The 20,701-nt window shown below is 47.2% G+C and overlaps 1 protein-coding gene across 1 annotated transcript; it reads left to right on the top strand.

Annotated features, from left to right (window-relative positions):
- The first annotated feature begins 5,032 nt into the window (after nucleotides 1-5,032).
- nkpd1 (NTPase, KAP family P-loop domain containing 1) lies at nucleotides 5,033-18,210 on the top strand. Its single transcript, XM_078430969.1, has 3 exons — nucleotides 5,033-5,177; nucleotides 9,334-9,462; nucleotides 16,556-18,210. The coding sequence occupies exons 1-3, from the start codon at nucleotides 5,033-5,035 to the stop codon at nucleotides 18,208-18,210; spliced, it is 1,929 nt and encodes a 642-aa protein (XP_078287095.1).
- Nucleotides 18,211-20,701: the final 2,491 nt, after the last annotated feature.

Raw genomic sequence — 20,701 nt, 5'->3', positions numbered from 1 at the left:
AAATCCTAAACACAATTTCAGTTAATGCAGGAGAGGTTTGGGGGAGTTTTAATGTGGGGTTGAGGTGAGAATGGAGGGGGGTTGAGGTGGGAATGGAGGGGGGTTGAGGTGGGAATGGAGGGGGGTTGAGGTGGGAATGGAGTGTGCACCCCCTCCTCCTCCTCCTCCTCCTCCCCCCCTCTCCTCCTCCCCCCTCTCCTCCTCCTCCCTCTCCCCCTCCTCCCCCTCTCCTCCTCCCCTCCTCCTCCCCTCTCCTCCTCCTCCTCCTCCTCCCCCCCTCTCCTCCTCCTCCCTCTCCCCCTCCCCCCTCTCCTCCTCCCCCCCCCTCCTCCTCCCCCCCCCTCTCCTCCTCCCCCCCTCTCCTACCCCTCCCCCCCTCTCCTACCCCTCCCCCCTCCCCCTCCCGCCCACCCAATCCACCCCCCCCTTCACCCACTCCATCCCCCCTCAGCACTGCCGTCAGTCGGGTGGGTGCCCCCCTCTCGGAGCGGGAGAGGCGACGACACCTCCCGGCGGTCAGCGCGGCCCGATCTGAGGAATGGCAGGCGCGAGGCCATTCAGGCGGGCCGGGACGGGCGGCTGTGCTCCGGGGGGGAGGGAGCGCATCAGTGAAAGGTCAGGGGGGGGGGCAAGCGCATTAGTGAAAGGTCCGCGGGGGGGGGGGGGGGGGGGGGGGCGAGCTGATCTGTTGAAGACGTGCGAGTCGCATTGCATTGTGATGTGTCACACAAGGGGGAGAGGTACCTGGATATTATGACCCAGGGGATGGACACACCAACTAGTTTAAATAGTATAGTAGATAGGGAGCAAGGACAGGAAGGTGTGTCTATGAGCGAGGCAGGTATGGGGACCCAGGAGGAGATGCTGCAGGAGCCACGGTCCTTGCACTTATCAAACAAGTTCAAGGTTCTTACTCACTGTGAGGAAGGGAACGGGGGCTGTGGGGCGGATGAGCAACCTGGCCACAGGGGGTCGTTCAGGAGAGAGGAGTTAGAGGAAATGTTGTAGTGGTAGGGGATAGTATTATTAAGGGGGATAGATAGGGTACTCTGTAGACGAGAGAAGGAGACCCGGAGGCTGTGTTGCCTGCCCGGTGCTAGGGTTAAGGACATCTCCGCGGGGCTGGAGAGAAATTTGCAGTGGGAAGGGGAGGATCCAGTGGTCGTGGTCCATGTCGGTACCAACGACATAGAAAGGACAAGGAAAAAGGTTCTGTTAAGGGAGTTTGAGCTGTTAGGGAACAAATTAAAAAACAGAACCTCTAGGGTAATAATCTCAGGATTACTACCTGAGCCACGGGCTAAATTGGCGAGGGTAAATAAAATTAGAGAGCTGAATGCGTGGCTCAAAGACTGTTGTGGGAGAAATAGGTTTGGTTTCTTGGGTCACTGGCATCAGTACTGGGACAGGGGGGAGCTGTTCTGTGGGGACGGACTCCACCTGGACAGGGCTGGATCTAGAGTCCTGGCGAATCAGATAACTAGGGCAATAGAGAGGTCTTTAAACTAAGTAGCGGGGGGAGGTTTCAAGAGAGATGATAACGTCAGGGGAGAAGGAAATAGAGCAGGGTTTCAGTGGGGAATCTGAAAATCAAAGTGTGGTAGGACACAGAATGTGTTCACTATCACACAGAATGTATGAAGATAAAGGTATAGTAGTAAAAGGGGCAAAAACAGGAACTAAGTGTAGTAAAGCACACATGAAAGTGCTTTATTTGAATGCACGTAGTATTCGTAATAAGATAGATGAATTGACGGTACAATACAGAATACAGCCTTTATTTGTCATTCGGTACCGAGGTACCGAACGAAATTACGTTACCAGCAGTCACACAAAAAAAGAAACACAAGACACATAACCCCAACACAAACATCCATCACAGTGACTCCAAACACCCCCTCACTGTGATGGAGGCAACAAAACTTCCGCTCTCTTCCCCACGCCCAAGTCCCCGCGGCCGAGCCACACCGGGCGCTGAAACATCCCACGGCCGAGCCGGGCGATGGAAGGCCCCGCGGCCGTACCGTGCGCAGCTAACCGAGCCGGGCCGGGCGATGGAAGGCCCCGCGGCCGAGCCGCACCAGCGATATAAAGTCCCGCGGCCAAGCCGCACCAGCGATGTGAAGTCCCACGGCCGAGCCGCGCCGGGCGATGGAAGACCCCGCGGCCGAGCCACACCAGCGATGTAAAGTCCCGCGACCGAGTCGCGCCGGGCGATGTTAGGTCCCGCGACCGAGCCGTGCCGGGCGATGTTAGGTCCCGCGACCGAGCCGCGCCGGGCGATGGAAGGCCCCGCGGCCGAGCCGCACCAGCGATGTAAAGTCCCGCGGCCGAGCCGCGACGGGCGATGTTAGGTCCCGCGGCCGAGCCGCACCTGGCGCTGAACCGTCCCGCGGCCGTACCGGGCGATGGAAGGCCCCGCGGCCGAGCCGCACCGGGCACTGTTAAGTCCAGCGGCCGAGCCGCACCGGGCGATGGAAGGCCCCGCGGGCGATGGAAGGCCCCGCGTTTTTTTTTTCCAGCGCAAACGGAGATACGACTCGGAAAGGGTCGCATCTCCGTTGAGGAAGAGATTTTTAAAGGTTTCCCCCACCCCCCCCACCACCCCCCCACATATACACAGCTAAAGATAGACTATTTTATACATCTAACACTAACAAATAGACAAGAAAAGAAGAAAGACAAACAGACTGCCGGCGAGCCGCAGCTGCAGGGCAGCGCCGCCAATTAAGCACGTATAGGTATGATATTGTGACCATTATAGAAACATGGCTGCAAGGTGATCAGGACTGGGAGTTAAAAGTAGAGGGTTACTTGACAATCAGAAAAGACAGACAGGAAAGGAAAGGAGGTGGGGTGGCCTTGTTAATAAAGGATGGAATAACTGTAATAGAAAGGAAGGATATTGGGTTAAAGGATCAGGATAGTGAAACAGCATGGGTACAGATAGAGAATAATAAGGGGAAAAAAACACTAGTGGGTGTAATCTATAGACCTCCAAATAGCTGTGACTCTGTTGGACAAAACATAAATCAGCAAATAGTTGAAGCATGTAATAAGGGAACAGCAGTAATTATGGGGGACTTTAACTTTCATATAAACTGGGCAAATCAAACTGGGCAGGGTAGACTAGAGGAAGAGTTTATAGAGTGTATTGGGGATGGGTTCTTAGAACAGCATGTAACTGAACCGACTAGGGGGGAGGCAATTTTGGATCTGGTCCTGTGTAATGAGACAGGACTAATTAAAAATGTCATAGTTAAGGACCCTCTTGGGATGAGTGACCATAATATGGTTGAATTCCATATTCAATTAGAGGGGGAGCAAATTGAAACTCAAACCAGGGTACTGTTATACTTCGTGGTCCAGTACCTGTTGTACCTTTAGTGACTCTGGAAGGACCACAAGTACACTTGTGTAAAAGGTTACATTGCTGGAGCTCAACTCCAGGCTGTTTATTCCGTGGCCACCTGCATCCAGAGTGACCGCCTAATCACACCCATCACTTATATACACAGCCATACAAAGTAGTTCTTGGATACACAAAGTAGTCCCAGCAATATCACAACATCCCCCTTGTCTTATATATTACAACAGGTACTTAGTCTAAATAAGGGAGATTATGAAGGTATGAGAACAGAATTGATTAAAGTAGATTGGGATAACAGACTAAAGAATAAGACGGTACATGAGCAGTGGTGTATTTTTAAGGAGTTAGTGTACAACTTTCAAGAAAAATACATTCCACTGAAGAAAAAAAGAGGTAAAGGAAAGGACAGCCAACATAACATAACATAACAAAACTTTATTGTCACTCGGCACAACACCGAACGAAATTTCAGCAGTCACAGCAAAAAAAGAAAAGAACACAGGACACACGACCCCAACACAAACATCCATCACAGTGACTCCAAACACCCCCTCACTGTGATGGAGGCAACAAAACTTCCCCTCTCCTCCCCCCGCACCCACGGACAGACAGCTCGACCCCTACCGAGGCAACCGACACGCACAGCCCCCGCAAGGGGATGGAAGGCCCCCCGGCCGAGCCGCCCCGGGCACCAAAACGTCCCGCGGCCGCACCGGGCGATGTTAAGTCCAGCGGCCGAGCCGCACCGGGCACCGAAACGTCCCGCGGCCGAGCCGCACCGGGCACTGAAACGTCCCGCAGCCGAGCCGCGCCGGCGATGTTAAGTCCCGCGGCCGAGCCGCACCGGGCACTGAAACGTCCCGCGGCCGAGCCGCACCGGGCACTGAAACATCCTGCGGCCGAGCCGCGCCGGCGATGTTAAGTCCCGCAGCCGAGCCGCGCCGGGCACTGAAACGTCCCGCAGCCGAGCCGCACCGGGCACTGAAACGTCCCGCAGCCGAGCCGCGCCGGCGATGTTAAGTCCCGCAGCCGAGCCGCACCGGGCACTGAAACGTCCCGCAGCCGAGCCGCGCCGGCGATGTTAAGTCCCGCAGCCGAGCCGCACCGGGCACTGAAACGTCCCGCGGCCAAGCCGCGCCGGCGATGTTAAGTCCAGCGGCCGAGCCGCGCCAGGCGATGGAAGGCCCCGCGGGCGAGCTGCGCCCCGGGGAAGAGACCTAATAAAAGAAAGGTTTCCCCCGCCCCACCCCCCCCCAACACACCCATCCCCCCCCCCACACATACACAGCCAAAAACAGAAACAAAAACCATCCCAACACCGACACAAACAAAAAAAAAGACTGCCAGAGAGCCGCAGCCGTTAGGCGCAGCCAACTCCTCCCATGGCTAAGTAAAGTAATAAAGGATAGTATTCGGCTAAAAGCAAGGGCATATAAGGTAGCCAGGTATAGTGGCATGACAGAAGATTGGGAAGCATTTAAAAGTCAGCAAAAAATAACAAAGACATTAATTAAGAAGGGAAAAATAGATTATGAAAGTAAATTAGCGAAAAATATAAAAACTGATAGCAAGAGTTTTTATAGTTATATAAAAAGAAAAAGGGTGGCTAAGGTAAATGTTGGTCCATTGGAGGATAAGACGGGGAATTTGTTGGTGGGGAACATGGAGATGGCAAAAGCATTAAACGAATATTTTGTATCAGTCTTTACTATAGAAGACATTAAAAATATTCCAACGCTGGATAAACAGGGGGCTATAGGAATGGAGGAGTTAAGCACTATTAAGATCACTAAGGAGATGGTATTAGGTAAATTAATGGGGCTTAAGGCGGATAAATCCCCTGGGCCTGATGGATTACATCCTAGGGTCTTGAGAGAAATAGCGGTGGGGATCGTGGATGCATTGGTGATAATTTTCCAAAGCTCCCTGGAGTCAGGAAGGGTCCCGGTGGATTGGAAAATGGCTAATGTAACACCTATATTTAAAAAGGGAAGTAGACAGAAGGCTGGTAATTATAGACCGGTTAGTCTAGCATCTGTGGTGGGTAAAATGTTGGAGACCATTATTAAAGAAATACTGACGGGGTATTTGGATAAACATAACTTAATTGGACAGAGTCAGCATGGTTTTACGAAGGGGAAGTCATGTTTGACTAACTTGCTTGAATTCTTTGAGGAAGTAACATCTCGGGTGGATAAAGGGGAACCGGTGGATGTAGTATACTTGGACTTCCAAAAGGCTTTTGATAAGGTGCCACATAAAAGACTATTACTTAAGATAAAATATCATGGGATTGGGGGTAATATATTAGCATGGGTAGAAGATTGGCTTTCAAACAGGAAGCAGAGAGTTGGAATAAATGGATCATACTCGGGATGGTAATCGGTGACTAGTGGGGTTCCGCAGGGGTCGGTGCTGGGACCCCAGCTGTTTACAATTTATATAAATGACTTAGAGGAGGGGACCGAGTGTAATATATCCAAGTTCGCAGATGACACAAAAATGGGAGGTAAAGCAGGGAGTGAGGAGGATAGAAAAAGCCTGCAAAAGGATATAGATAAGCTAGGAGAGTGGGCAGTGACTTGGCAGATGAAATTTAATACTGATAAATGTGAAGTTATGCATTTTGGGAAAAAAAATCATAAAGAAAGTTATTTTCTAAATGGGGAGGAGCTGTGTGGTAATACAACACAAAGGGACCTGGGGGTATTAGTACAGGAATCACAATAAGTTAGTATGCAGGTGCAGCAAGTGATTAGGAAGGCCAATGGAGTCTTAGCCTTTATTGCCAGGGGGATAGAGTATAAAAGTAGGGAGGTGTTGCTGCAGCTGTATACAGTATTGGTAAGACCGCATTTGGAATACTGTGTGCAGTTTTGGTGTCCATATTTAAGAAAGGATGTACTTGCTCTGGAGGCAGTGCAGAGAGGGTTTACACGGTTAATTCCAGGGATGAGGGGGTTGACATATGAGGAAAGGTTAAGTAGATTGGGACTTTTCTCATTGGAGTTCAGAAGAATGAGAGGCGATCTTATTGAAACGTATAAGATCGTGAGGGGCCTTGATCGGGTGGATGCGCTAAAGATGTTTCCGATGATCGGGGAAACCAGAACTAGGGGGCATAGTCTTAGAATAAGAGGGGGCTCTTTTAAAACTGAGATGAGGAGAAACTTCTTCACTCAGAGGGTGGTTAGTCTGTGGAATTCGCTGCCTCAGGGAGCTGTGGATGCAGGAACGTTAAATAAATTTAAAACAGAAATAGATTGTTTTTTAATAGACAAGGGAATTAGGGGTTACGGGGAGCGGGCAGGGAAGTGGACATGAGCTATTGTTAGTATAGTAAGACCTGAGTAATCTCCTGGACAAGTTTCGATCGCCTAGCTTGGGGTCGGAGAGGAATTTCCTGGATTTTTTTCCCAAATTGGCCTGGGTTTTTGTCCGGTTTTTCGCCTCTCCCAGGAGATCACATGGTTCTTTTGGGTGGGAAGAAGGGCGGTAGTGGGAAGGGGGTTGGGGTAGGATCAGCCATGATCGTATTGAATGGCGGAGCGGGCTGGAGGGGCCGGTTGGCCTACTCCTGCTCCTATTTTCTTGTGTTGTGTTGTGTTCTTGTGTTCACACGCTGAACACCGGCGGGGAGCGCGAGCTGATCTCTCATAGGTGCATGGGTGCCATTGTGACGTCACACGCTGAAGCCCTTCAAGAAATGGGTTAGAAATGAAAATCTTAAACTTTAACCTTTAAAAATGTAGCTTCAAGTTGAATGAAAGTAATTGTAATATATGGCCAGGATAATGGTGAATATGGTGGTGCAAGAATTGTGGCGCTATGGTGTATCGTTTTGGCTATGCGAGCGTCAAAAGTTAAGCTGCCCACAAACACACAGACACAGAGTTTTAATAATATACTAGACCAAGTGGACCCGTTGGGCCTATTCCTCATAGAGGGGGGACAGGGAAGGGGAGAGGGTATGGTTATATTATATTATATTATACCCATTCCTTATCTCCAGAGATGCTGCCTGTCCCGCTAATTTCCTCCAGCATTTTCTTGTACTCCCTGTGTAATGCTACTAACCTACTCACCCCCATATCCTTTTTGGGGCTTCAGTTGCTGCCTTACAGCGCCGGAGACCCGGCTTCTCCGGGGGGCTCCGGTTTCCTCCCACGTTCCAAAGACATACTGGTGTGTAGGTTAATTGGCATTTGTAAAGATTATAAATTGACCCTTGTGTGTAGGTTAGTGCTAGTGTACGGGGTGATCGCTGTTCGGCATGGACTTGATGGACCGAAGGGCCTGTTTCCATGCTGTGTCTCTAAAGTCTATTGTCTTACTCAGTGTAACCTAACTCTCCCAGTCATTCTTTACACAGCTCCATGAAATAACTCCCTTTCAAAGCACTCACTAATCCTTCTTCAAACAGTTTTTGTTCAGAAGCGACTGTAGGAGTAAGGATGAAATTTCTACATATGATAATGAGAGTAAAATTACAAAGCAGCCAACATAATCAAAGACTTATCCCAGCCCGTCATTCCTTCTTCTCCCTGCTCCCATCCGGCAGAAGGTACAGAAGCTTTGAAGTGCCCACCACCAGACTTAGGAACAGGTTTTTACCCACCGTTATCAGGCTTCTGAATGGTCCTTCCATAAGCTTGGGTATTGTTTGATTCACCTCAACCTCATTGAGGACATTGGACTTTGTCTAAAGAACTGGTGCGCTACAATGCTGAGTATGATATTCTGCTCTCTGTATCTTCCTGTTTCCTCTATCTATTATTTAACTTAGAGATAAATAGAGTTTCCTCTATCTATTATTTAGCTAAGAGTATTATTTAGCTTAGGAAACAGGCCCTTCGGACACTAAGTCCGCAGCAAAGAGCGATCCCCGCACATTAACACTATCCTACACACACCGGGGACAATTTACATTTACGCCAAACCAATTAACCTACAAACTTGTACGTCTTTGGAGGAAACCGAGGTGGTCCCAGGGAGAACGTACAAACTCCGTACAGACAGCACCCGTGGTCGGGATGGAACCCGGGTCTGGCGCTGCAAGCACTGTAAAGCAGCTTTAGGTTTAGGTTTATTATTGACACATGTATCAAAGGTACAGTGCTATCCAAACAGATGAGATATACCATTCAGAGGTGCAATCAATTCAAACTCAAATGGGCGTCACGGTCAATCCAGTAACATGGTTAATTAGTTGATGGTGGGAGGACGACTGCATCACACATTGGGTTTGGATGTAGGAAACAAAAACCTTCCTCTCCTTCATAAGATCATGCAGTTTCTTGTGTCTATTTCCACACTGTATGACTTTTTGATTGCTGATCTTCTATCTCAGTTCCATTTTCCTGTCTATCCCCATTTTCCTGTCTATGACTCAATTCCCTTAACATGTGCCTGTCCCATCGGCCCACACTGTCCACTGAGCAGATTGACAGCCAAGACATGATTTAAAACTTATTGCACAAAACACCGCTGCTCCACCGTGACGCCCATTTGAGTTTGAATTGATTGTACCTCTGAATGGTATATCTCATCTGTTTGGATAGCACTGTACCTTTGATACATGTGTCAATAATAAACTTAAACCTAAAAAGAAATTGGTTATGGGTGAAGGAAACATTTAGCACTGAGAAACCAGTGAGACTTCCTGAACAGGGCTCACTCAAGAGATAAAATCACCCTCTCCTGGTTACCATGTTGCCTAGTCAATAATCCATGCTTCAGATATGCTGTTGGAGTAGCCTCGGTAAGTAAATTACAGGACAATTGTAGAGGTGCACACTGCAGCCACTGATACCAGGAACAAATGTTTAGTTAGAGACACAAGAAACTGCATGATCTTATGAAGGAGAGGAAGGTTTTTGTTTCCTACATCCAAACCCAATGTGTGATGCAGTCGTCCTCCCACCATCAACTAATTAACCATGTTACTGGATTGACTTTTTCAGGCCATACTCTGTATGACAGTTATGCAATCTGCCTTGCCAAGACCCTGTGTTACATCTCCACTCCAATGACAATCGGCTTATACGCACCGTGGGGATCGGAAATCAACTGCATTCTGAAAAATGTGGAAAGTAAGTTCAGCCAATTCATGAATTCACTTTCAATTTTTAATCGGAAAACAAAATCCTTTTGTGCTTGTAGGATATCATTTATTCTTACCCTTGATGCACAAACTGGGAAATAATATGTGTGATCAATATTGATTGTATATTATATCACTTGCACAAAACGTCAAATGCAATCCCATGGGATTGGTACCAAAAGTATCTCTCCAGTGGGTATCTTTTTCACACAAATGGTGGTAGGTGTATGGAATGAGCTGCCGGAGGAGGTAGTTGAGGCAGGAACTTTCGCAACTTTTAAGAAGGAATTAGACAGGTACATGGATAGGACAGGTTTAGCAGGATATGGGCCAAACGCAGGGAAGTGGGACTAATGTAGATGGGGAATGTTGGTCGGTTTTGGCAAGATGGGCCGAAGGGCCTATTTCCACACTGAATGACATTTTGATTGCTGATCTTCTATCTCAGTTCCATTTTCCTGTCTATCCCCATTTTCCTGTCTATGACTCAATTCCCTTAACATGTGCCTGTCCCATCGGCCCACACAGTTCACATTTAATGAAAGCGTGCAAGCTCCACTGAGCAGATTGACAGCCCAGACATGATTTAAAACTTATTGCACCAAACACAAAAATGCTGGAGGAACTCAGTAGGTTCGACAGCATTTGTGAAGAGAATGAACAGGTGATGTTTTGGGATAGGATTCTTTTTCAGACTGATTGTAACAGCGGGGGTTAGAAGCTGGAAAAGAGAGGTGGGGTGGGACAAAGCCTGGCTGGTGATTTGGAGATTCAGATGAGGTGGGATTTGATTGAAAAACAAGTGACAAAGGAGGCAAAAGGGTATCAGATAAGGAGGGAAGAGGCATGAAATGTAAAGTCAGAGGGAGGGATAGGGCTGGAAGTGGAATAAAAGGAAAATAAAAGGAGGGTCTGGGATGGGAGATGAGTGTACAAAGGAGAGGAAAGCAACAGGGTGACGGGAGGAGACAAGTGATACAGAAAGAAGGGGTGGAGGATATTATTTGAAATTGGAGATTTCAATATTCATGCTGTTGGGCTGTAAGATACCGAAGCAGAATACGAGGTGCTGTTTGGATCTGCATACGCTAGCATGCTCTATCTCTAATTAACAACCTTTCATAGGAAACAATCATTGAAGATCTATTGCACAAAATGTTGTCCAGTCAAAGAATCACCTGTTGTAATCTGACCTCTCAGCACTGGGTCCTGAGCCCTGCAGGTCATGGCTGGGGCTCAGTGCTGAGAGGTGGGATTGTAATGGGTCAAGTCCACATCCAATGCTGTTTCAATATGAGAAAAGTTTCTGCCTCCACCACCTTATCAGGCAGTGAATTCTAAACCCCACCATCCTCATGTGCCCCTCAAACTCTCCCACCAATTGCTTTAAATTTATGCCTCATGCTTTGGATCTCTCGCCGAGGTCAAGACCCCTCATGGCTTTTTACACCTCAATTGTGTCCAGCACATTAAAGCAAAGCACAAAAAAGGACTGTTCAAGAGGATGACTTACTATCACCCAATTTCACACACAGCTAATGCTCAGAAACTGTGCACATCTTAGAATAAAACCTAGAGATAGGATTGGCAAATAATAAGATATGGAGCATACGCACCACAAAGCAGAGGCAAGGATATCAATAGAAAAGGCTGTTCAGTAAATCTGTGCAGAGAACGGTGCAGTGAATAGAAGTGCTCTGGGGAATGTTGTAGAGCAGAGGGTCCAGGAGTACAGGCATAAAGTTAGTTGAAAGTGGCATCACAGGTAGATAGGGTGGCCAAAAAGGCTTTTGGCACATTGCCTTCATCAGTCAGAGCATTGAGTATAGAAGCTGGGAGGTCATGTTGCAGTTGCATAAGACGTTTGTGAGGCCGTATTTAGAGTATTGTGTTCAGTTTTGGGCACCATGTTGTAGGAAAGATGTTGTCATGCTGGAAAGGGTGCAGAGAAGATTTATGAGGATGTTGCCAGGACTCGAGGGCCTGAGCTATGGGGTGAGGTTGAGCAAGCTAGAACTCTATTCCTTGGAGGGCAGGAGGATGAGGGGTGATCTTATAGAGGTGTATAAAATCATGAGAGGAATAGATCGGGTGGACACACAGAGTAGGGGAATCGAGAACCAGAGGACATGGTTTCATGGTGAAGGGAGAAAGATTTTATAGGAATCTGAGGGGGGTTTTTTTCACGCAAATGTTGGTAGGTGAATGGAATGAGCTGCCGGAGGAGGTAGTTGAGGCAGGAACTTTTGCAACTTTTAAGAAGCAATTAGGCAGGTACATGGATAGTCAAGTCAATTTTATTTGTATAGCACATTTAAAAACAACCCACGTTGACCAAAGTGCTGTACATCTGTTTAGGTACTGAGGAAAAAATGAAACATACAGTAGCACACAAACATAACAGCACATACAAAACAGTTCACAGCGCCTCCTAAATGGGCCTCAAACGCTAGGGAGTAGAAATTGGTTTTGAGCCTGGACTTAAAGGAGTCGATGGAGGGGGCAGTTCTGATGGGGAGAGGGATGCTGTTCCACAGTCTAGGAGCTGCAACCGCAAAAGCGCGGTCACCCCTTAGCTTAAGCCTAGACCGCGGGATAGTGAGTAGCCCCAAGTCGGCCGACCTGAGGGACCTGGAGTTAGAGAGATGGGTTAGAAGATTTTTGATGTAGGGGGTGGAATGTCCATTTAGGGCTTTATATGTGAATAGGAGGAGCTTGAAGTTGATTCTGTACCGTACTGGGAGCCAGGGGAGAGAGGCCAGAATCGGCGTGATGTGGTCCCTTTTACGGGTACCCGTCAGGAGTCTCGCTGCAGCGTTTTGGACCAGTTGCAGGCGGGACAGGGATAATTGGCTGATCCCAGTGTATAGGGAGTTGCAGTAGTCTAGGCGGGAGGAAATGAAAGCGTGAATCATTTTTTCAGTGTCGTCGAATTGGAGGAAAGGTTTGATTTTAGCTATGGTACGACGTTGGAAGAAGCTGGCTTTTACCACAGCGTTGACTTGCTTGTCAAACTTTAATGCAGAGTCAAATATCATGCCGAGGTTTTTGACATGTGGTTTGACTAGGCAGGATAGGCTTCCAAGACTGCCTGTTATCGATTTGATGGAGTCGGGGGGGGGGGGGGGGGGGGGGGCCGAATAGGATGACCTCAGACTTGCTCTCGTTTAATTGGAGGAAGTTCTGTGCCATCCAACATTTTATGTCCTCAAGGCAGTGTAAGAGGCTGTTTAAATTTGGCCGGTTGTTGGGTTTCAGGGGGAGGTAAAGCTGTGTGTCATCGGCATAGCAGTAGAAAGAAATGCCGTGCCTTTGAATGATTTGGCCAAGGGGGAGCATGTATAGAGAGAAGAGAATGAGGCCTAGGATGGAGCCTTGTGGAACTCCGCAGGAGAGGCTAGCTGGAGAAGAGGAATAACTGCCTATGTTGATGGCGAAACTCCTATCTTTGAGGTAGGAAACGAACCAGCTCAGGGCAGTGCCATCAATGACAACCGCGTACCGGAGACGGTCAATAAGGATGGTGTGGTCCACTGTATCGAACGCTGCGCTGAGGTCGAGAAGGAGCAGGTTTGCAGTCGCCGGTGTTGATGGCGAGAAGCAGGTCGTTGTGTACCTTCAACAAGGCAGACTCTGTGCTGTGGTGGGCTCTGAAACCTGACTGGAAACTTTCCAGGATGGTGTTTTGGTGTAGGTAGGGCACTAATTGGTTTAGAATTGCCTTTTCAAGGACTTTTGACAGGAATGGCAGTTTGGAAATGGGTCTGTAGTTGCTAGGCAAGGTGGGGTCTAGGTCAGGTTTAGAGGGATATGGCCCAAACGCAAGTAGGTGGAACTAGTGTAGACGGGACGTGTGGGTAAGTTCGACCGTGTTTCCATGCTGTAAGGTTCTATGTCTCTATGAGAAGTCAATCATGGGCCACACGGCAGAAGAAGACAAAATGTTTACCTGGTTAGAGACTGAGTCGGGGCTCCAAGCCGTGGTGAGTTTCAACCATCCCAATGTGGGAGTTCCATCACCCCGACGCGAGGGCCTTGGATCGCCAGCTGCGGGAGCTTTGATGAAGGACCGCGGAGAAGAAGGAGGGAGAATTTGGACTTTATTACCTTCCATCACAGGGAGGAATGTGGGGAGCCTCTGTGGTGGATGTTTATGTTAAATTTTATTTTATGTGGTTGTGTGTCTTACTGCTTTTCACTTGTTGTGGCCATATGATGAACTCGAATTTCACTGAACATTATGGTACGTGTGACAATAAACCCATCTTGAATATTGAGTGGGATTGATGGGCCGAATGGCCTAATTCTGCTTACCTCACGTATGAACTATTGGTCAAACATATTGGGCTGTCATCTCCTAATAGTTGGACAGTAGCATACTGTAAACGATTACTCAGCCACAATGTAGAGTTGCTTAGTACAATTCATACATTGTATGCTGGGTTAGAAGGTGTGTATGGAATGCTAAATAATGCTTAGAACCAAGACTCTCACAGCCAAAGATTAAATTCTTGTGATATGTCAGGCGTTAATTAGTTTTGCCACCCATCAGTCAGCCTTCAATTGAAGTAACATTCGTGACAGTGAGTGTTGGTGAAGAATGAAGGGGGTGTGACCAAGGCTGCAGAATTTGCTATCACTGCATATTCTTTTCTGATCTACAGTGGAAGGAGGGCCATTGAAGAAAGAGATGCAGTTGGGTGAGGCTCAGGCTCTGCCCTGGGGGACTCCTGCAGTGATGTCCATGTGGCTGTGTTCTGCAGCTGCGGCTCACCGGCAGTCTCTCCGTTTTCTTTTTGTGTTTTTTTGTCATTGTTGATGTTAATTGTACGTTTTGTTTTATTTTTAATTCTGTGTATGTAGGGGGGTGGTGGGGGGGTTGGGGGTTGGGGGAAACCTTTTTTTAAATCTCCTCCTCAACGGAGATGCGACCTTTACCGTGTCGTATCTCCGTTCGCGCAACGGCCTAACATCGTGGAGTCGGCGGCCTCCAGCTGGGATCGACCTCGAAGACTCCGGTCGCAGGGCCTGGACTTACCATCTCGGAGGCTTCGGCCGTGGGCCCTGCAGACCGCAACATCGGGAGCTCGCAGGTCCCTGGCTGGCGACCGGCTTTTGGGAGCTCCAGCCGTAGCAGCTTCGACCGCCCCGAAGCACGAGGCACGATCAACCCGCCCGCAGGCCCTTCATCACCCTGCGTGGTCTGGCCGCGGCACTTTCCATCGCCCGGTGGGGGCTCAGGACTTTCATCGCCCTGCGTGGCTCGGCCGCGGCATTTTCCATCGCCCGGTGGGGGCTCAGGACTTTCATCGGCCTGCTCGGCTCGGCCCTGGGACTTTCCATCGCCCGGTGGGGGCTTCAAGGGGTTGGGAGCCTCGATCACCTCGTGGCGCCACGGGAGAAGAACGAGGAGGAGATAAGACTTTGCCTTCCATCACAGTGAGGGTATGCCTAGAGCAATCACTGTGATGGCTGTTTTGTGTAAAAAATTGTATCTGTGTGTCTTGTGTTCTTTAATGTCTACTGCTGGACCCTGACGTGAGAGGACGCTGGCGTTGATTATTCGCCGCTTTTCCGTCAGGATAGTTTGTCTGTTTGTCTGTTTGTTTCTATGTTAATTGTATTTGTAAAGCGCTTTGTGCATGTGTTAAGGCGCTATATAAAATAAATATATTATTATTATTATTATAATGTACAACCAATGACCACAGCCACCTCCCTTTGTGTGACCCTTTTCTCTTTTATTGCCATTGACTTCGGATTTACAAAGGCTCCCTAAACCTTGGTCTCTGAGGCAATCAGTCTCTTCACCCCAACAATTTATTTAATTGATCAATATTTGGACGTATTCTATGAGGAGGTTTGGAGCTGAGGACTGGGCATTGGTAAGGATCTGCACTGTTATCTAACAACATTGTTAACATCAGTATTTATTCACAAAATGCTGGAGTAACTCAGCAGGTCAGGCAGCATCTCGGGAGAGAAGGAATGGGTGACGTTTCGGGTCGAGACCCTTCTTCAGACTGATGTCAGGGGGAGGGACATAGGTGGAGACAGGAAGATAGAGGGAGGTCTGGGAAGGAGGAAGGGAAGAGAGGGACAGAGGAACTACCTAAAGTTGGAGAAGTCGATGTTCATACCACTGGGCTGCAAGCTGCCCAGGCGAAATATGAGGTGCTGTTCCTCCAATTTCCGGTGGGCCTCACTATGGCACTGGAGAAGGCCCATGACAGAAAGGTCAGACTGGGAGTGGCAGGGGGAGTTGAAGTGCTCGGCCACCGGGAGATCAGCTTGGTCAATGCGGACCGAGCGCAGGTGTTGAGCGAAGCGATCGCCGAGCCTGCGCTTGGTTTCGCCGATGTAAATAAGTTGACATCTAGAGCAGCGGATGCAATAGATGAGGTTGGAGAAGGTGCAAGTGAACCTTTGTCTCACCTGGAAAGACTGTTTGGGTCCTTGGATGGAGTTGAGGGGGGAGGTAAAGGGACAGGTGTTGCATCTCGTGCGGTTGCAGGGGAAAGTGCCCGGGGATGGGGTGGTTTGGGTAGAAAGGGACGAGTGGACCAGGGAGTTACGGACGGAACGGTTTCTGTCATGGGCCTCCTCCAGTGCCATAGTGAGGCCCACCGGAAATTGGAGGAACAGCACCTCATATTTCGCCTGGGCAGCTTGCAGCCCAGTGGTATGAACATCGACTTCTCCAACTTAAGGTAGTTCCTCTGTCCCTCTCTTCCCCTCCTCCTTCCCCGATCTCCCTCTATCTTCCTGTCTCCACCTATATCCTTCCTTTGTCCCGCCCCTGACATCAGTCTGAAGAAGGGTCTCGACCCGAAACGTCACCCATTCCTTCTCTCCCGAGATGCTGCCTGACCTGCTGAGTTACTCCAGCATCCTGTGAATAAATACCTTCGATTTGTACCAGCATCTGCAGTTATTTTCTTATACTACTTGTTAACATCAGTGGTTACCCTTTTCGAGATTAGGGTTAGAAATATGATCTTAAATGTAAAGTGTTAAAATTATATTTATTAAATTTGTAAACTAAGCAGCTGTGTGTCAATAATGGCATCCTTCTTTTATAGAACAAATGAAGCTAGAAGCACTTAACAGAGAGGAGAAGGAATCAAAGAAATCCCAGGAGCGACCACGGGAAGCCTCTGGTTTTCAATTTATTTCGCTTTTGTGGCATTTGCTTTTCCTCAAACCTCAAATAACAGAGCGACATCAAAAGAGGAAAAATGTCCGGTTCATATTCATTCAGTTCAGTGCGTGGCAATTTGCAGGAAGTGACAAGTTGTGGGCTGGGCTCATTACCACTCTCTGTGAAGACATTAAGAACCAGTTTGGATGCATCCCAACAGGCATTGTTCGAACCCTTGCTCACCAAGACACCGTTCAGAAAACCACTTCCGACCTTGAGTGGGTATCCAAAAGGATCCTAGGAATTCCGGTATGGCTTATTTTTACTTTGCTTCTGCTGCTAGCTGTTGTGCTGGCGATAGTCATCTCAATATACGGCATCACCTTAAGCGAGATGGAAAGTAATTACACTGTAGCAGCAGAAGGCGTTGGCTTTGGCTTAATTGGAATTTCCGCCCTCATGACAATGAAGCACTCGATCACAATGGGGAAGAACATTTGTGTCAGTCAGAAGGATAAAATGCAGAGCCTCATGAATAAATCAGACTTCAGCAGTCAGCTAGGCTTCATGAATGACGTGAAGCAAGAAGTTAAGGTCCTTACAAACTTCATCCACTACATGGAAGTCTTTGAACGAAGAAAGATTCGAGTAGTAATAAAAATCATGAGCTTAGACAGATGCACACCAGATAAAATTGTTGGAGTCCTGGATGCTATGAACATCCTTCTTTCAGATCCAGAAGCCCCTTTCATTTCAGTACTTGCCGTTGATCCGAGCATCATTGTATCGTGCGTGGAGACATCTAGTAGCCTCAAAGGCGTTGCAGAAAATGGCTACAGGTTCCTGAACAGGATTGTGTCATTACCATTTTCTGTCCCCAAAATGGACACTGAGACGAAGCTCAAATACCTTCAACAGGTAGTGGATGGCACGAATGCATTCATGGATGACAGTCCACTGCCTAAAAAAGCCTTTGCAGACCAATTTCGGGAAAATGCTTCTGAAAGCATCCCATTGATTAATGTTTCCATTGAAAGTGACAAACCTTCCAAGCAAGGGAATGTGAAACTGAGTGCAGGAAAACATATTCAGCAGGCTTATCAGTGTGTAACTGACATAAATGGGGACCTCCTCCAGTTCATCGAGGAGAACTTCCTGCAAATGAAGAGGATAATTAACATAACCTCAGTGATGATTAGGCTCATGGTGGAGAGGAATGTCTCAATGAGCTGCTTTCCACCTCAGAGAGTTGTTGCATGGATTGTTTTAGCAACCAACTGGCCGTGCCGTCTCAGTTGGATCTGGCAATGTTGGGAAGATGCTGAGCAGAATAAGAAGTTGAACGAAGAACAAGAGACCGATGACAAAATGCTTCTGTGGACCGTTTATGTAAAATCCTTGGAGAAGTTCATGACAATTCGCTCCCAAATTGAAAACTTGTTGGCAATGGATGGTGACCCAGAAATCTTTCAGATGTTTCTGTCAGAGAGTTACAAATTCACCGTCAACGATGCAAAAACCATTACTCCATACACAATTAATCTAGATCAATCTTTAAAAAGAAAGATGGAATTGCTTCTCGCAAGCAAATTATGAGCAATAAGAGTCAGAAGTAGTTTCATCTCCAAACAAAGAGAATTCATGGATTAAAAAGAAATAATAGAAAATTCAATACTTAATTTCTCTACGGGGAATAAACCCAGACTGTTGAGCCACACTGACATGACCATTAAAACAATCATGAGGATCAGAGTATGGCAAAAATACATCGGCTTTTCCAATGAACTGATCATTTATTGTGGAGGCGCTTGATTAATTGCATAATCAACAAGAAAACGTGTACTTTCAAGTGCAGATGCCAACAATGTCTGTGCTGTAAAAAAACCTCATCTGATTGTACCTCATCCATATCTGAAGGGTTTTCCTCTATGCTGAGGCGCACATGGGAGAATTGATGCTTCAAAATCCTCCAGGGTGGAGCCTCTTGCTGAGCGAATCTTCACCCCACTTCCTCCTTCTCCTTCTAGTTCGTTGACATGCTCAACACACCCCTTCCTTATTTTCCATATCGTGGTGCATACCAGGCATGATGCCAACCAAAGCATCCATCTCAGAGAACAGCAACATGATACAAGTTGAGATTCAATTCTTTATTCTGCCAGATGACTCCTTGGGTGCTCAGAAACTGTGACAATGCTCGCAACAATTAGCAAATGATCGAATGCAACTAATGCACGAAGTACAGTCTAACAGGATCTTGCTGAAGCTAAATATCAAGTCAACCGTGCAAACTGAGCACAAAACATGAACTTGCATTGTTGACTCCAACTCGACAGCGCCGATGTCAAACAGATATTGTACAGTAAGAAAGACACAAAAAGCTGGAGCAACCCAGCAGATCAGGCAGCATCTCTGGAGAAAAGGAATAGATTATGTTTCGGGTGGAGACCCTTCTTCAGACTGAGAGTCAGGGGAAAGGGAAACGAGAGATGTAGGCAATGATATTGAGATATAGAACAAATGAATGAAAGACGTGCAAAAAAGTAACGATGTTAAGGGTTAACAGTAAAATGTTATAATCTGTCCCCGCTGCATCCTTCTCGCATGCAGGAACCTTACATTTGATGCAATAATATGGCAGTTGGACTCATTTCCCATATTTACAAGTGCAAATCACATAAATTTCAATCAAATCAGCACCCGTAGTGCCTAGATAATCAACTGCAAGCCCTGAATTTCAACCATTTTTATATTTGTTTCACAAATGCTATCTAAGAAATCATTTTAAAATCTAATGTCCATTAGTTTGCTATCTCCACACTATGAAGTTGTAAATATAAAGCTAATCGTGATCAGAAATTGATTCAAATGTGGTGCATGCTACAAAGTGTTTTGTTTTCAGAGGAGCTAGGTAAATGCCTGAGGGGGAAATAGGTTAAATGATGCATTATTGGGATGGCTAAAATAAACTACATGATTGCAGCATTAACACGTGGGCGTTCATAGTTGTTTCAATGTTTATAGGTAACTTTGTTCAACATGTACAATAATTTGAAATTACTCAATGCGAAGATGAACACCATCTACTGCAGTGTTCTTGTAAATCAGAACTTGCTTGTAATCATGGTGGCAACTGTATTAACCAGTCCAGCAAAAGAGAAAAAAAAGCATGAGTTGTACTCATGTGGTGACTTTCAATGTTACATCCAGAACATTTGGATCTTGGAATACAGGTACATAGTTCCCTGAAAGTCGCCTCACAGGTAGACAGGTTTGTCAAGAGTTTTCAGCACACTGGCCTTCATCAGTCAGGATATTGAATATAGAAATTGGGATGCTATGTTATAGTTGTTGAAGCTGCACGTGTTCGTGTTCAAGTTTGGTCACTCTGCCATAGGAAGGATCTTGTTAAGCTGGAAAGAATGCAGAGAAGATTTACGACAATGTTGCCAGGACTTCAGGCCTGAGCTGTCGGAAGAGGTTCGGCAGGCTAGAACTCTATTCATTGGAGTGCAGGAGGCTGAGGGGTGATCTTATAGAAGGGGTACAAAATCGTGAGGTGCATAGGGTAAACACACAGCATCTTTTCCCCGGATTAGGGGAACCAAAGTGTGGAAACAAGGAACTACAGATACTGGTTTATCAAGGAAAGTCACATAATGTTGGAGTAACTCCACAGGTCAGGCAGCATCCTTGGAGAACATGGATAGGTGACATTTCGAGCCGGGTTCCTCCTTCAGTCCACAATTAGAAGCCATGGATACAAGATTAACACAGTGCTTAGAGACTGTAGAGCTTGCTTCACTTGCAGTTGCTGAGGTGAATACATGGTTGCATTTTGAGGAAAAGAAGGGTAATCACATGAAAGAAAAACAAATATAAGGGTAAGCCGATAAGAGAATGGTGAAGAAGAAACCTCACCTGGACAATTTATAAGATTACAGTTTAAGGGCCAACTAGCTTGCTTCCTTCTACAATTTTATGTAACGTGTATTATCTGCAAAATAAAAATCTGATTCAAGAAGTTGTCATGATCTTCAGTAAGGTATATGAGATGTAATATCATAATCTTATAAGTTCAATTGTT

The sequence above is a fragment of the Rhinoraja longicauda genome, chromosome 41 (assembly GCF_053455715.1).
Source record: "Rhinoraja longicauda isolate Sanriku21f chromosome 41, sRhiLon1.1, whole genome shotgun sequence".
In the NCBI taxonomy this organism is placed as follows: Eukaryota; Metazoa; Chordata; class Chondrichthyes; order Rajiformes; family Arhynchobatidae; genus Rhinoraja; species Rhinoraja longicauda.
This window is presented reverse-complemented; position numbering and strand designations above follow the sequence as displayed.